This window comes from Anabas testudineus, chromosome 4 (assembly GCF_900324465.2).
Source record: "Anabas testudineus chromosome 4, fAnaTes1.2, whole genome shotgun sequence".
NCBI lineage: Eukaryota > Metazoa > Chordata > Actinopteri > Anabantiformes > Anabantidae > Anabas > Anabas testudineus.
This window is the reverse complement of record NC_046613.1, coordinates 1,992,660-2,008,521: the sequence shown is the minus strand read 5'-3', so window position 1 is coordinate 2,008,521 and position 15,862 is coordinate 1,992,660. Positions and strand designations below refer to the sequence as shown.

The window sequence follows — 15,862 nt, the reverse complement described above, 5'->3', positions numbered from 1 at the left end:
AGTATTTCGGGACTGGGTTTACTTTTTTCAAAGACCCAACTAACGGTTAGTTTGAAAATGAATTTAAAAAACAGCATCTCTGATTTATGAAGGGAAGGAAAACTTTTCCTTTTTTTTTTGTCTAGGGGGACCCAGAAACTTCTAAAGTAACTCTGACATCAAATCAGTAAGAAGTACTGAGGAGCATTCATGAGCTCCCTTCAAAGTACAGTATAAATCACTAACAGACCTTCAAAGATCTTAAACTCCAAGAATATGTTGCAAATACAACATTTGAAGGCGTTCTGAGGCAGTTTATTGGTTAATGATAGATATCCAAGAGATCAAATGAGAGCATTGAATTCTGATCAGCTTGTACAAGATGGAAATTAACATTTCCTTATGACAAAATTAACCTTTTTAGACTTTCGGTTTAACTTTGCAGTTCCCCACAACAACACACAATAGAAGATCTGACTCCATAAAAAGGGAATAAAATAATTTATTTTCACACAAAAGACTTGATATATTTAGTCAGCTCCCCCTACAAGTAAAACTATGGAACAGAATTACTTTTTTAAACGTTCAGATGAAAGATACACACACACACAAGTGAAAAAGCTTACATCTTTAGGTACATGTTTAAGTGCATTTAATACAGACATGAATCAACCAAAGACGATTGAAGCTCAATGAAAACAGGATTAAAGAAACAACAGATACACAAGTAGGGAAAAAAAACAAACAGCTTAAGGAGGGAAAAATACTGGTATAAAACCTATTTATCAAGAATAAATATATACACTGATGCAGCATCCCTTCTTGAATACAGACACAGACGCAACGAAGTCACACTATAAACACAGCTATTAAAACATGAATGGGTGAGACAGGGAAAAAGACGATATGTGCTTTTATTCTTCTCAAATAAATCTCTTGAATGTTCAGATAGAAGCTTTATAAAAGCTGGACGCTATCGTACGTTCATATTAAGAAGGTGGGTTAGTCACAATAAGGAATATTATATCAGGTGAAATTAAGTCTATCACACTACAATAACATATTGAATGTCAGTTTATATCATTAAAAAAGGCATGACACAGTTAAGGGCAAGAGTTGTTACCTTGTAACTTTAGTGCACAAAACCCACAACGAGCTCAGCAACCTGCATTTGTTGCCCTGTTATTACTTTTAACCTGTATGGGACTACCTCAACTAGTTGAATGAAACTAGCATCCAGGGACATCATGAAGTTTGACTGGAGGATGAGATGAGTTTGGTCTTTAGATCATATTAAGATTTCTGGACAATAGTGAAAAAATTAAAAATCGAACACAAAACCTGTTTATAGAAGATGTAACAAAGTATATGAAGAAAAACAATCAAGACCATGAGGCCAGATAATCAATAATCAATTGCAGCAAAAAGCAGTTTCCTTCATTTTTTAAGGTGAACCTTAGCAGAACCAGTGGTAATTGCACACCTGTAGCTTCTGAGCATGCTGTAGTACCATTCCAGTTAGCTCCTTAACTCAAGTTTTAGAAGATGCAACAAACTGCACAACTGTCAGACCAGGGGTGATGAGATCTTTTTTCTTCCTAGTTCTCAGTAACGGAGACCAAATGCTGCTGAATGCATGCTGAAGACATGCAAGACAGTTGGTGTAACCCCACTTGGCCCACGTTTCAGCTCCGGGAAGCAAAATGCCATTTTCCTGTGTTTGGAAAGTCTGTAACGAGCTCCAGTATGGACAAATACTAGTTTGCCATACTTTACTTGCAGCTTAGACCGTGTACACAGACCTTTCCAGTCACATCTCGCTGTTTGCATCAGTCATAGAGGTGAAGACTATGGAGGTGAAAAGACAGGTCAGCCCAGTATCTCAGAAGAGGTGGGTGGTCGAACGACTGAATGTGTGGTACTTCCTCTCAAACATGGAAGGCAGATTGACCATGGAGGGGGAATGGCGTGCCTGCCAATAGAAAAGAGAGGAATGAATGAAAAGAGACAACAAATATGGAAGAAGTGAAGTGAGAAAAAGTCAGCATATACCTTTATGATCCCACTTTATTGTTAAAGGATCATTTTAGTTTATTACAACTCTTGTTTCTTCTTATTGGTGGTAAGAGCATTGTACTACATCACTAACAGGTTAGCCTGTCCACAGACCTAATCACAGCCAACATTCCTAATTCCTTTGGCATGTTTAAGTAAAACTAAATCACAGTCTAGTTATCATCAGGCTACAATAAGGTTATTTCAGAATAACTGCGGCAATGTAACTGCACAAGCCTTAGATAATCTGCCTAAAGCAGATTGTCTGGCCAAAAAAAGACATTGTAATAAACTAAAAATATCCTTTAAACTTTCCACCACACCCAATTAGTTAGAAGGAGAAGATGTTATTATTTGGGACAAGATAGCCTGAGTCCATATGTGAATGTACAGTATGACGACATTTATAGTCACTGACCAGCTAATGCAAGTTATCAGGAAGAAGTAAATCCATGAACACATGCAGCAGATGAGTACTGTGATTTTTCCTCTACCCCCCCCACTTATTTTGTAAGCGTGACTCACTGATTTTACCTGTGAGTCATGCTTTTTTGTTTCCTGTTTTGATGTTTATAATGACAATGGGGAAAAAAATGCAGACACAATGGAGCTCCTCACCGCGTGACAACAAAACAAAAGAGTGGTGGAACGTGACAACTTCTTGTAATGATCACGTGTGATCTGTGATCATGCTGAGGCTGCTTTTTGATCCTATAATACCATCACTGTGAAGCACAATTCACCAACCAAGCATTGGTTAAATGTTGTGTGGTCACTCGCTTTAGAACTCGTCAAGACTGTAGGCTATTTCTTAGCAGAACATGTGAATGAAGCTGTCTGACGATACTGCTCTAGTCAGACACAACACACTGTGACAGTGACTTGGGGAAAACCAATTTTGCCCTAATCATCTGTTCACATTTCCAAACTCACAGGTGCTGTCAGTCAACTATTATTAGATGTTATAAAATTGCATTAGCTTTATTAAAATAAAAAAAAAAATTATTTGAATGTTTTTTTTCTGTTTTCCTTTTCGTGCTTCACAAGATCCCCATCCCTGTGGAATACTGATATAATTTCCATCACAGAATAAACATGTTGTTAAAATTATACATAACAATACAACTCCTCCATGAAATGCTGATGGTAATTACCTTGCGTTGTGTTCTCTCTTTGACCCTTGCTATTTTCTCTCTTCTCAATAGCATGTTAAGTTTTTTGCATCAAGGATTTTTGGTTCTAGCTCGATCAGTGATGCGGTGTAGTTGAGAACTCAGCTAAAAAGAGAACATTGACTGTATCCAGATTACGTAAGTGTAGTGTATGTTAAGTAGGTATTGACTGAGCCATTCAACTTAATACCAGCATCCCAAAACAACGTGCACTTTTAAAAGCTTGTCCAACAAGACAGGCTGTGATGTGAGCCATGTAGTTTGCAATCGAAATGAGTGTGTGCGTGAAGAACAAGCTTGATTTATGAGCTCCAGCCTCATCTTAATTACTGAATGCAAAAGACAAATGTTACTAAAGCCTCTCTGCATTCCAAGCCAAACCTTGGCACTGAACTAATTGAGACGGGCAACCTTTGCCAACATCACATTTCAGTAGATTTCCACCTGGCAGAAAGTCATGCAGAAACAGTCTTTCTCCTTTCTTTCTATTTGTGTCAGCAGGCAACAGTAGCTGGTGAATGGCAACCTTGATTACATGTTAGTAAGTGGTGCTAGAGGATTTCAGAAACACAAAGCATGATTAGGGCTGAATGAAGAGATTAACAGGCTGCTTTCACTGGAGAGGAAGGCCAGGTCAAGGACACCACTGGTCACAAAGCACACATATCCGGCCCTCATTATACACCTGCTACCCTGCTAATTTACATTTATTTTTATGCACAGTTTCACAAAACATCTCCATTTGAGATTCTGTCAGACATCAAAAGACTGTCCCTATTTCCAGAATATATTGACAGTGTCATGCAGAGGTATTCTCACGATTAACATCAAAGTTTGTTTGAATGTGGCCTTTCACTGGATTGCACTGCACTTTAGTACAGAATTCTGACTGCAAGCAAGAAGTACAGCAACCACTAGGTTTAGAATAAATGCCAAGAAACACAGATGAATGTCCAGTAAAAACTTTGTCTTTCAACTGATGTATTATGAGTAATGAAGAATTTACAAAAAAATAAACAAAAAACTAATAATTAATGCTTTGTGTTAGTTAATTAAAATGTATTCTCCAATATAAATATATGGAAACAACTTCAATCATTTTTTCTGACAATGATATGCATTTCAGCATATCATGTCGAGGCATTTGGAGATAATACATCGTGTAGGTCATTTGTGTTTTGGACATTTCCCATCAAAGGCACAAATGGTCTTAAAATGTCAAAAAGATCTGTCTATTGCAATTATATTATCCACCAAAAGTAAGTATCATGACAGGCCTATTCAGAGGTGTTTGCAGGTAACGCTATCATTCTGTTACATCAAACCCCATTTGTTAAGCATGACTTCTGCTCAGACAGGTAGAGCAGTACTCAAACAAGTGAGAAGTGGACACAATGTGCTCAGTTACTCAGCCGTCACAAACTTAAATATACGACAGTTGACCTGCCACCAATCATTAATGCTCAGATAAGAAGTCAGCCTCAGCTCCCATGAATACATTGACATTTTAATTTTAGCAAGCAATTTTTTTCTAACCTAGCCAAAACACATCCACCCAGTAAAGCATCCAAAACTAAAGACATGCCTTAGTATTTTTTACACTTCAAATATTTCTCAACCGGTACTTTTATTAGTCAAATTAGTTCCATGAGAACTGCTTGAAACAAAGCCGACTAAAAGTTAACCTCAGCCTAGGAACACATGTTAATTTGGGTGATTGTTCATTCAAGCTACTTTGTAATGACCATATTCAACAGTAATATGGTAAAAACCGGAAAAACCGGCATGTCTTTAAATGAGCCTTTCATCCTGAGAGATTGCAGGCTTCCAACTGGATGAAAAACCTATGTCCCAGCCTTTGAACGTGGCCTACTATTAATAACAGACACCTAGTGCATATTCCCAGCCACCACCAATTAGTAACCCGGGTGATTCATAGTAACAAAGGTTTTCCAAATCAACCCTTAGAATCTCTGCCCAAGCCAATAACGTCAATCTAAACTGGGGAGAAGAATTACACTCATGCTATTCCAATGTTTCTAACCCCCTCATATCTACTCACTATAGTTTAGAGGTCAGCTGTGAAGCAGACCCTTATTACACTCCTACATTGTTGTTCCAGGATCTCAGCTTCTAAGAAGTTGATTTGGCAACTATAAAAGCACCAGTGGTGTATGGATGTTAAAAGCAAGAATTCATTTCAAATTAAAAAGGGCACTTGTGCACCACCACTTCAGACTACACAACAATGATTGCTCACATGAGTCTCCAGAAGTGATCTTAGCAGTGGATTACAGCAGTGTCTCCCTGCGAGGACTGGTCAAGACAGCTTTGCATGGGTCCAAGGGGATCTGGGGATCTCTACATGATTCAGAGAAGGTCCTCTCTTTGGTATTACAATGCAGAGGAGTCACTAACTTTGGCTGGAATCCTGCAGAGGGTAGGTGTCTGGACATATGCTGGCTAGATTTTGGCTGGGGGTCTTTGGAGTTGAGCTGAGTGGACTTTTGGATAGCTGGAATGGAAATGGAGGTGGACTGTTGGGGGGTGCTGAGGCCTAAATTAGATTGTGCTGGTTGGGTCAGCAATGAATCATTATGAGTGGACTTGGATTCTCTAGGGCTAGGATAATAGTTGGGTCCAAGTCTGTGGCTGGATTCAGGGGCAGCACAGGGACTAGGGCTACAGACAGGCTTTTGGGCTGGGCTGCAAGGAGTACGCATACAGACAGGGACTCTTGCTCTGACAGGAGGGTGGTCCAGAGAGTTAGAGCGCTGCACCACGGCACTGCTCTTGCCAGAATCACTCAGACTGAACGTGGAGGCAGAGCGCGACATCTAGAGTACATAATACAGGAGAGACACATAATAAAAGGATTTACATATCTAAAAAAAGAAGGCTGAGAGAGAAAGAACATAAACGCTAAAACAAAATACAAGGAGAGAGGAACTCCTCAGAAGAGGGAACAAAATACTAACATTTGTTCTCAAATGAAAGAGTACAGAAGGAAAGGCAGAAAGTTAGACAGAAAGGTCAGTAGGTTTTCAAGCACAGTGAGGGAGAGCCATCTGCAGGGACACATATGGACAGATCAATATTGGAGTTTTAAAAAGACAATGTACAAATAATAACCTATAACCTTAAAGGGACACTAAACACCAACATATCTTTAAAAATGCATTGACGGGGGCATAGCGAAAGCTGTGTGCGTCCCTCTGAGGGTTTGGTATGGTGAAGAGCCACTGTTGTTTTGTGACAGCCAGACACAAACACATCAACAGCATGCAAAATATCAGGAAACATTAGAAAGCTAGTGAGGTTTTTAACATCATGACGTCGGGTCACAGCACATCAAAGTATCCTCCTGGGTATTCAGAGATTAAGATATACAAATTGTATGAAATCGTATGACCTCTTAATATTCATATACCTTTACTTTAAAGAAAAATGGTTATCAGGGCATGAAATTCTGTTTTCATAATGGGGAGGTAATTTCTATACAATTTACTTTTGGCTTCATCTACAGATCTTATCTAGTAAGTAAATTACACTTATGTTTTAGTCAGTGGTCGAAGTTTGCATCCTGTCACGTTTGTATCACTGAGACCGAACTTTACCTTTCTAACAACAGACTAACAAAAGATGATTCTCCGAGCCTTGTGGAGAGAGGGCAAGTCAAGTGTGTCCCGTACTGAAATTCAGGCCCTGATTTGACAATTCGGGTTTATCTGTCACATTACATTTCAGAATGTTTTTACACATGTCAGGAGAGAAAATATAGGTCATCTATACAAATTGTGTGAGCTTGTTCACACATGTTGACCCTGCTTTCATCATTTAGCTGAGTGATAAGATGAGTGAGGGTGAAAAAACATCTATTACTAGTACTGCTAGCAATCAGGAGCAGTGGTCCCCAACCCAGGTCCTCATGGCCCGCTGTCCTTTTATATTTATAATGTAATGCCCCTTTAAACAAAGGTGTATAAGACTCTTTATCAACTGTAACAATTAAAGGGTGTTTTAAATCAGCAAGATACAGCTGACTAAACCTCTTAACCAAATAGTAATTTTCGAGTCCCTTCCAGGGGAAGTACGGACTACATTATTTTTCATGTAACATTTATTACTGCTTTATTATAACATAACATTTACTTTTTTGTGAGGTCACAGGTCAGAGAGAAAAAAACTACTCGTTTACAAATAACATTAACCAAGTCTGGGAGTTTACTTTTTTTTTTTTCGGTTTTCATTAGCCAAGTTTGTTTTAGCAGTTCCACTGAAGTGCCTTTTCTTCAGATGCAATGTGACTCACCTGCTCTACTGTTATTAAAAGCAGCGCCAGAGGCAAAAAAGAAAAAAAAAAAAAAAGGATGAATTCCTTTGAAACAAAGCACACATTGCTTCCACTGTTGAGTGTTGTGAGAATTACCTTAAGCCTTTAATGTACAGCCTTTAACATTAAAGGGACATTAATTTGAGAAAAATAAATTGGCCTGGGATGATGATGTTTATAGTTCTGGTTTCTGTGCTTGGCCAGTTTATTGTGTCTTTGCTGTTCTGAAAGTTGTAAAAGTAGACTTTTCCCCTTGTCTTCTTCACCCCAAATTATTTAGTGAAAGTTAACCACTGAAAAATTGGCTATAGAACAGAGTATGAAAATATGGTAAGTAAACCAACTGCTAAACTAACAGTACTACAAAAGGGAAGAAAAAAGTCTCAGCACAATGTCAGTCTTAAACAATGATTTCTTTAGACAGGCAAATAAACAATGACTTACAGCCAGTGTGGAGCTGCTGCCGATGTGGTTTTCACAACTCTGGCCTTTCTCATCTGGAGTGTTGTTAGCCAAGAACGCCCTCTGGATCACACGCTTCGGGGTCTTTGTGAAAGAAAAAGCCCTTGTCACCTAGCAAATGCACATACACACAGAGAGAATTTAAGTTATTGTTATGCTATAATGATCTTATGTGTTAGCAGAGTTTAGTTTGAGGTTAGAGCTGATGATGTGGATATTCTACTTCATAGAAACTGCATGAAAAAAAATTAAGAAAAAAAGAAAAAAAGAGGTTGGTGTGGAGTTTCATGTTTTCTGCATTCATTTGTCTTAAAATGTGATCTGATCCTTATCCAAGTCAAGAGTATTAACAAATATAATGTGCCTAAAATAATAGTAACACAAAAGAAATTCTGATTTTTCTTGTCTTTATTGAGAACAACTATAAAAACCTCACTGTGCAAATAGAAAAAGTACTCAGGTTTTAGCACACCTTATTTTGAGGGTGTTGACTAGAGCTACTTTGACAAAAAACACTGAAACTTTTTGAGTTTGCTCTGTACATGAAAGAATACGCTTATATGAGCTATGCCTCGACAAAAGGAGTTTCAGAGAATGTATAATAAAGAATTGTTAATTTACATGAAGCTGAAAAGCATTACAAAGTGATGTCAAGGACTTTAGAAACTGATCAGTATAAAGTTAGGCAAACAATCTACAAATGGAGACACTTTGGGACTGTGACCAAGAAGTGGCCAGTCAAAATGAACCAAAGAGAACAATAAACACATAATCAGGTTTAAAAAAACAAAAAAAAACAAAACTAAAAACAACCCCTGTGTTCATGAGTCTACAGTAGGCAAAACATTGAACTAAGTATCTATGCCAGCACACTACAAAGAAAGCTGCTGCTTACTAAAAAGAACATTGATGCACACTTGAAATTTGCAAAAGAGCAAACTGACACTCCACAGTGGTATTGGGAGTACCATAAGTATTTTATGAACTGACAAATCAAAACTGAACTATTTGGAAAGAACACACAGTACTACATTAGACGTGAAAGGAGCACTGCATATAACCATGAAAACAACATCCCACAAGTGCTTCAGGATAATGTCAGAAAGTCTGAAACGAAATTGGGTGATGCAACAGGACAATGACCCAAAAATGCACAACCGAATGGCTTCAGAAAAACAAAATCCGGAGCCCAGGCCTCAACCAATTAATTCTAAAGGTTCACATACTTTTTCCACTATCATTATGGATGTTGTTATGAATGTTTTTTTGTGCTATTATTTTAGGTATCTTATATTGGTCAATACTCTTGACTCAGATAAAAATTAGATCAGATTTTGTGACAAAACATGCTAACAAATCCAGCCTACTTATTATTTTTAGTAAAATACTTCAAATGTTTTCACAAATTGAATTAACTAATATTACCTAAGGTAGATAATGATATAGCTAGTTTAGTATAACAGTTTTAAATTATGTCTACAAACACAGCACATAAACTGGAGATAAAAACTTAGAATACAACATACAATTTACTAAATATCAAGGTCACTGCTCAGTCCTAATTAAAGTGATATAAACAGGAGTAAAATAGCAGTATTTTACGCATATTTCCATAGTTACATATATTCCGAAGCACAGTATAAAAAACTTAAAATGATATATTTAAAAAAGAACTCTGATCAAAGTGAGAGAACTCTTTGAGATACCTCCTAGTTATTGGTTTTAATTTAGCACTTGCTAAACTGGTGCTAATTTCATCAATTATCAAAAAACCCTATTTAACTGGCAGCCAACCTTTCCAGTTTCCACTGACTTTGTTAAATTGGGAGTTATTCTTAAGTGACTGAAACCCTCTGGCAGTACTTGTAGTTGGACTGAAAGCCTACTCTGCAGTCACCAAACCTCTCATTAGCAGAAAGAATCAAAAGGCTTGATTAACCTTTGCTGAGGACCATGTTGTGTGGACAGGGGAGAATTATATCAAGTAAAGTTCACTTTAGTAAAAATTAATTTAAATTAATACTATTTTTTTAAATGTGTGGATGGTATTGATTATACTGCATGTTTTAGAAAGTTTCATTAGGAGGCTAGTGTTACGTTTTGGGTATGTAAATATGTCTTGAAAGGTAACAGCTGTTGACCTCAGGTTGTCTTTTTTTTAAGTATTTAATCTTTGAATGAAGGAAAAGCATCAAGAAAACACAAAGTAGAAGTAATACTGGATCAAAAGGTCTGAACTGACGAAAACACTTAACTGTTCCTCTCAAATGTTTCCTTTTTTTTCAAATGTCATTTGACACTTCAGTATTTTTATCTGCTTGTTTCTAGCATTCTTTCACAAAATAAGTATAAATTTGGCTGGGTAATGAAGTAACATCACTTCCCTCCAAGCGAAAGACCGGAGTTCGAATCCCAGCTATGGACTACCTCCAGTAGTGGTCTTTAGGCAAGACCACATTACGCTTACCCTGCTTTTACATTGTACCTTACTTGAAAGTCGCTTTGGATAAAAGTGTCTAAGTACAGGAAGTCCCTCAATTTAAGTTAAAATGTGCAGTTTTTGAGCAGTTAAATTTGGACCCCAGCTGAAGATTTTATGATGAGAACTAGATACTTCATGTCGCACTTGGTTTCTGTGTAAGTCATCATGAAGTAGTAGTTTAGAAATCTCACAATCTGGACTACAATGTATTAAGTCACTCTGTGTTAAGGTTGGATAGATTTTTTTAAAAAGCAGCTGTGTTTTGTCTTTGCACAGCTGCAAAGTGCTGTTAGCTGAATAGTCAGTCATAAAAGATGACAGTAGTGCAGTTCTAACACTGTCTGGTTTGAAAGTAGGACTGTGGCAGCAGTGAATGAAACAAGAAACTAGTTGCTCTTTGTTTCAATCACCCTCCCTATTCCATCATAGACAGTTTTCTAAGTAGGTAATTTGACAAAAAAAACTGGGAACATCGATCATCAATCTACATTAAGAGTTCGGCCCTATACCCTGGAAAAAGATCCTGTTGGAAAGGTTAATCATGGAACTTATTCTCCTGCCTTTACCTTCTTTGAAGTCTTCTTAATGGCCCTTGAAGCTTTGCTCAGAGTGCTGTCCATATCCTTGGTGGTGACCTGGAGTGAGTCTGGATCTGTACACTGAATCATGTCCTCCTGGTTACAAAACAGACACAGCCTCAAACTCAACATGATAAATCGTGACCTGAAGTGAGCACTTCACGTTTCAGTGCCAACACATACATTATACTTTCCTGTCAAAACAGTTACAAAAGAAGATGTGCAGTGGGATTCACACACGGTCTTTATTTCTCTTCCCCTGCAGTGGGCTGTTTTACAAGCAGGGTTCTATCTCATTGATATTCACACTGCAGCGCTGACCCAGTGAAAACAGCATTAGGAATGCTGAATGTGAGACAGGAGGTAGACCAGAGGCATACAACGCCCTCTGCTGCTTGCTCTGCCAAATACAGTCAGTCTCACCTCCATAACCTGCTATAGGCTTAATCATGAAGGATAATGAGCCCATAACAAGTTGGTTTTCCATAATGTCCCCTAAACTGTTAATAAATAAGATTGATACTAGGTTATTTATGATTTTAAAAAAAAAGCGAGCAGATAGTGGCAAAATGTTGACACACGTGAAAAGTTTGGGTTCTCCTTGTTGCTAAAAGTGACACTTATGTACTCATGTACATAGACATACATATTTATTTAATTAAATTCTCACCGCATCAGCCCGGCAGATGGTGTTAGCCACATGGCGGCAAAGCGTCCGCAGCCAGGCACTTTTAACGGTTTCCTCTCCAGCCAGTTGGAAGCTGAACAACAAGTTCTCATGTTCAGTCGGAGGGCGGACGACCAAAGCAAAGGCATTGACACAATCTGAAGTGAGGAGGTGAAAGAGTTAGAGGAAAATAGTTAGAGGGTGTGGGAGAAGATAAGACAGAGAGAATGAGAGAGAAATGTATGAGGATGATCGAGGGGTGTTGGACAAGGAGAAGTGAAACAGATAGAAAGAACAAAAAACATTGAAGGCAAATCAGCTGTATTGCTTTGAAGTTCCCTGTGTAAAGACCCCATTTGTCTCTGAACAGTGTGTTCTCACATCAAACTGCAGGGAAGCTAAAAATCAAGGGAACGCCAAACTAATAGGCACCGAAAAAGGAAACGAGAATACTGTCAAGCCCTGTAGGTACAAAATGCCTCACAGTTCAGGTTTTCACTTCTCATTGAGTTCAGCTCATTGTGATTCATTATAGTCTTCATTTGGGTGTATAATGCTTAGGAAAAAATCAGGCATCATTTAGGCCACTACCAATTTGGTTGCCATGGCAAACTGGAAGGGGTTTAAATAATAGCTGGTTTAAGGCATTTTAATCTTGTTTGTTTTGTAAGCAACTGACTTCACTTCAACAACAAAAATGAACTTACAAAGACATTTTTTACCAGTGTGAGCTATTTAAACAGAACGTTTCACTGTGACTTAAATCAACAGGTGCCCACTGACCACTAAATATTTTTACCTTCCTACGTAGTACCTTCCTACCTTCTGTGTCTTGCAGGTCGAGCACTCTTCGAATCTGGGACAGCGGCATCAGTGCAATGTGTTTGAGCGGTGGAGGCGGTCTTGTCTGTCCCAGTGGACTCTTAAATGTGTTGATAACCTTGTGTCTCTTCCTTGCGATCTGCCCAGATCCACACAAACACCAAAACATGCAGAAAATAAAGCAGCAACTTTAGAGGTGAAAAAGGCAGCTTCCAAAAAACACCCTGTATGTGTAGAAAGAGATGAAGCTGAAAAAGGTTTTAAGGATGTTCAAAACATACTGTTACACATTCATCTGTGGTGGTTAATTATCATTATTGTAATTTTTTTCTAATAATATTAACTTACATGCACATCTAAAATGTAAATATTGGGTATTACACACCTTTTAAGCAGTGCACGTCATGAATAACATGAGACAGCGTCAAGTGGACATAATTATCCTCCTTAAATTTAAGCTGCCAGCTACACAAAGCTGAAAATGTATGAAATCAATGATTCTCACTAACTTTATTTGACAACTGTGTATTTTTACAGTAAAATATAAAATCAACCAACTTGTATGTATTTTGTGCTGACAGTAACTGAAACAAAGAAGCAATAAAAGTATTTTAATAAAAACACAGAATAAACATTAACTATAACAGTTCCTTAAAATGTGAAACTTTAATGCCAACTGCCGGAAATTATTATTATTACCACGTTTTTCAGCTAAACTGGTAACCGTTTTATCTGTACATTTAGGTTTTTCAATCGTGTATTGATTGTCTGTTCTGTTCTAATGAACAAAAGATTCAACTAATTCACAATGGTTTGCTTTTTGTCAAGAGCAATGTAACCAATGTTTAATTTGCAATGAGATGTCTGTTAGACATTTACTTTATTCCCGTGAGTAGTTCCACTAATCATTTTACTTGATTTGGCTGCAGAATTTAGTGTGAGTAACTCTTAAGAAAAAATAAATATATAGCACTTTAGCATTTTAGCAATAATATAAAAGGTGGCAAAAACTCAGGATGTGCTTAAATATCAAAAGGTGAATTAGATGTAATTGTGTTCTATGTAAGATGGTTATAGGTTTATTAGTGTGATTTCTTACCTCAAGGCAGTCATTGAAGAGAAACAGTGTGACATGTTCTCCACGGTCACATGGCTGATCTCCCAGGGCAATTGTTTCTACTCGGTAAACCAGGCTGCGATGGGAGGACAGCAAATTGGCCTGCAGAGAAGACAAAATGCTAGTAAGTGTGGGGAATGGTGGCCAAAACACAAAATGAGACATTAGATTAGAAAGATGAGACAATAATATGTAAGACAAATGATAAATTATAAAAAGGGTGGGCATGGAATAAAGGCAAAACATGGCTGATGAAGCAGAGTGACAGTTTGTTGTGTTTCTTCCAAAATGAATTCTAGACATTAGACACTTACCTAGCACTTACCTGAGACTACACACCCGATTCTAATCACTAAGTAAGGTTAGGTATGTTTTATATTATAATTTTGTAACATGATGTAAATGAGTAATGCATACAATACAATCAAAAATACTGGAAATAGATTCTGCAGGTACAGTTTGTCATGTGCATTGAATCTTTAATAACTATTCAAAAAAGCAATAATGATATTATTAAATCATGTTCACCTTAGTTAAAAGAGAATCCATCTTCTCATATCAGACTACTGTATTACTATAGTAACAGATGTCTGTAGGAAAACATTGTGTCACTATGTAAGGATGTATAATACACAACACACACTTGTTGTGACTTTACTGATCTGTGCAGTCTGTAATAGGTCTGATATTAGGGGCAACATAAAGAACCATAAAGTTTCAAGTAGTTTTATCAGGTGTGGTCAATTTAAATAATTACACCACTCGGTATACATTCGTTTCTCCCTCAGCCAAAAAAGTCACGTCTCCACCACTTTTCTTAAAAATAGGCCATTGCAGAGTTAAGTTTCTTTGAATAAAAGCATCAACCAAATGACTAAATGTGAACAACAGCAATACTCCAACTTACAGGACAGCCATCAACTTCATACACCACATCAAAAATTTGCTTCTGGCCTTCAGTCTTCCTCTTGTCCTCGTTGATGTGACTGGTGGGGAGCAAAAGAGGGGGGAAGTTACAGAGTTGACGAAAAACTTTCGACATTAATTTGTCATAAAATGTGGTGTACAACAAATACAATGCGCCTAATATGATAACAAAAAAAGAAAATTCAGATCTTTCATGTCTTATTAAGAACAACCATAACAATCTCACAGTGAAAGATATCTGAATCCTTGAAATAATGACCTCAAAAAAGCTAATTGAGTCAGGTGTCAACATAAGTTAAATAACTTAATTTGGAAGTGTGGACTAGAGCTGTTGATTTACATAAAGCTGGAAAGGGTGACAAAGTGATGTTAAAGATTTAAGAAATACACCAGTCCACAGTTAGAAAAACAATCTACAGACACTTTGGGGCTGTGGCTAAACAACCAAGAAGTGGGCGGCCAGTCAAAATGACCCCAGGAGCATACAGAACATTAATGGGATAAAGAAACAACCCTTAATGACAGCCAAAGATTTGAATGCATCATTAGAAATGGCTAACATCTGCGTTAATGAGTCTACAGTAGGTCAAACATCGAACTACCAGGGTGTCTATAGCAGGACACCACAAAGGAAACTGCTGTCGTAAAGTATGGTGGAGGAAACATGATCATTTGGGCCTGCTTTGCTGCATCAGGGTCTGGCCACCTTGCGGTAATTGAGGAGAAGATGAATTACCAAATTTATAAAGAGTGGGGCAGTAATTCCAAGGGTTCAGAAAACCATAAAATTCGAAAAGGTTCACGTTTCTTGTCATTGTAGATCAGCTCTTAAAGTTCTTTTTGTAAGTTGAACCTACGTAATGGTCAAAATGAAGTTTGATGAGAGTGAGTGAGAGAGAGTGTGCTGGTATTATCAACACACTGGCTGCATGATCATCACAAAAGAAAGGTTAAGCTCACGTGTACTCACGTCATGACTTCTTTCAGAGACTCTATTGCTTTCTCCAGTGTTATCTTGTCTGGGTTGTCATCTGATGTATGTTTCTTTATGTCTGCAAAAATAGAAGAAAAAGGTTTAGTAAGACGTAGGCAAGAAGAAATAGATGAAAATCATGTGGAGAAAGCTGAGCAGAAAAGAACGGAGAAATTATAGACAGGCATCAACAGGAGATAATAGAGAAAAAGAAGCGGTACGGAAGGAGAAAGATAAGAAGAAAAAGAAAAGGTGGACGATAATTAGTGCAGGAAACGATTTTTTAAAATATTTT

At 37.6% G+C, this 15,862-nt stretch overlaps 1 protein-coding gene across 6 annotated transcripts in view; it reads right to left on the bottom strand.

Annotated features, from left to right (window-relative positions):
* Positions 1 to 592: 592 nt before the first annotated feature.
* The window catches only part of ect2 (epithelial cell transforming 2), a 35,636-nt gene continuing 20,366 nt past the window's right edge, over positions 593 to 15,862 (bottom strand). For 4 of the 6 annotated variants that reach the window (XM_026346220.1, XM_026346219.1, XM_026346222.1 and 1 more), the window contains 9 exons: positions 15,565 to 15,646; positions 14,575 to 14,653; positions 13,650 to 13,769; positions 12,551 to 12,689; positions 11,732 to 11,886; positions 11,050 to 11,157; positions 7,984 to 8,112; positions 5,467 to 6,043; positions 1,853 to 1,951 (listed from right to left, as the gene is read on the bottom strand). In XM_026346220.1, the coding sequence (XP_026202005.1) occupies positions 5,498 to 6,043; positions 7,984 to 8,112; positions 11,050 to 11,157; positions 11,732 to 11,886; positions 12,551 to 12,689; positions 13,650 to 13,769; positions 14,575 to 14,653; positions 15,565 to 15,646 (1,358 nt within the window). In that variant the 3' untranslated portion in view covers positions 1,853 to 1,951; positions 5,467 to 5,497. Of the gene's footprint in view, positions 1,952 to 5,466; positions 6,044 to 7,983; positions 8,113 to 11,049; positions 11,158 to 11,731; positions 11,887 to 12,550; positions 12,690 to 13,649; positions 13,770 to 14,574; positions 14,654 to 15,564; positions 15,647 to 15,862 lie in introns of all 6 variants that reach the window. The other 2 variants (XM_026346223.1, XM_026346225.1) reach the window with 1 other exon arrangement.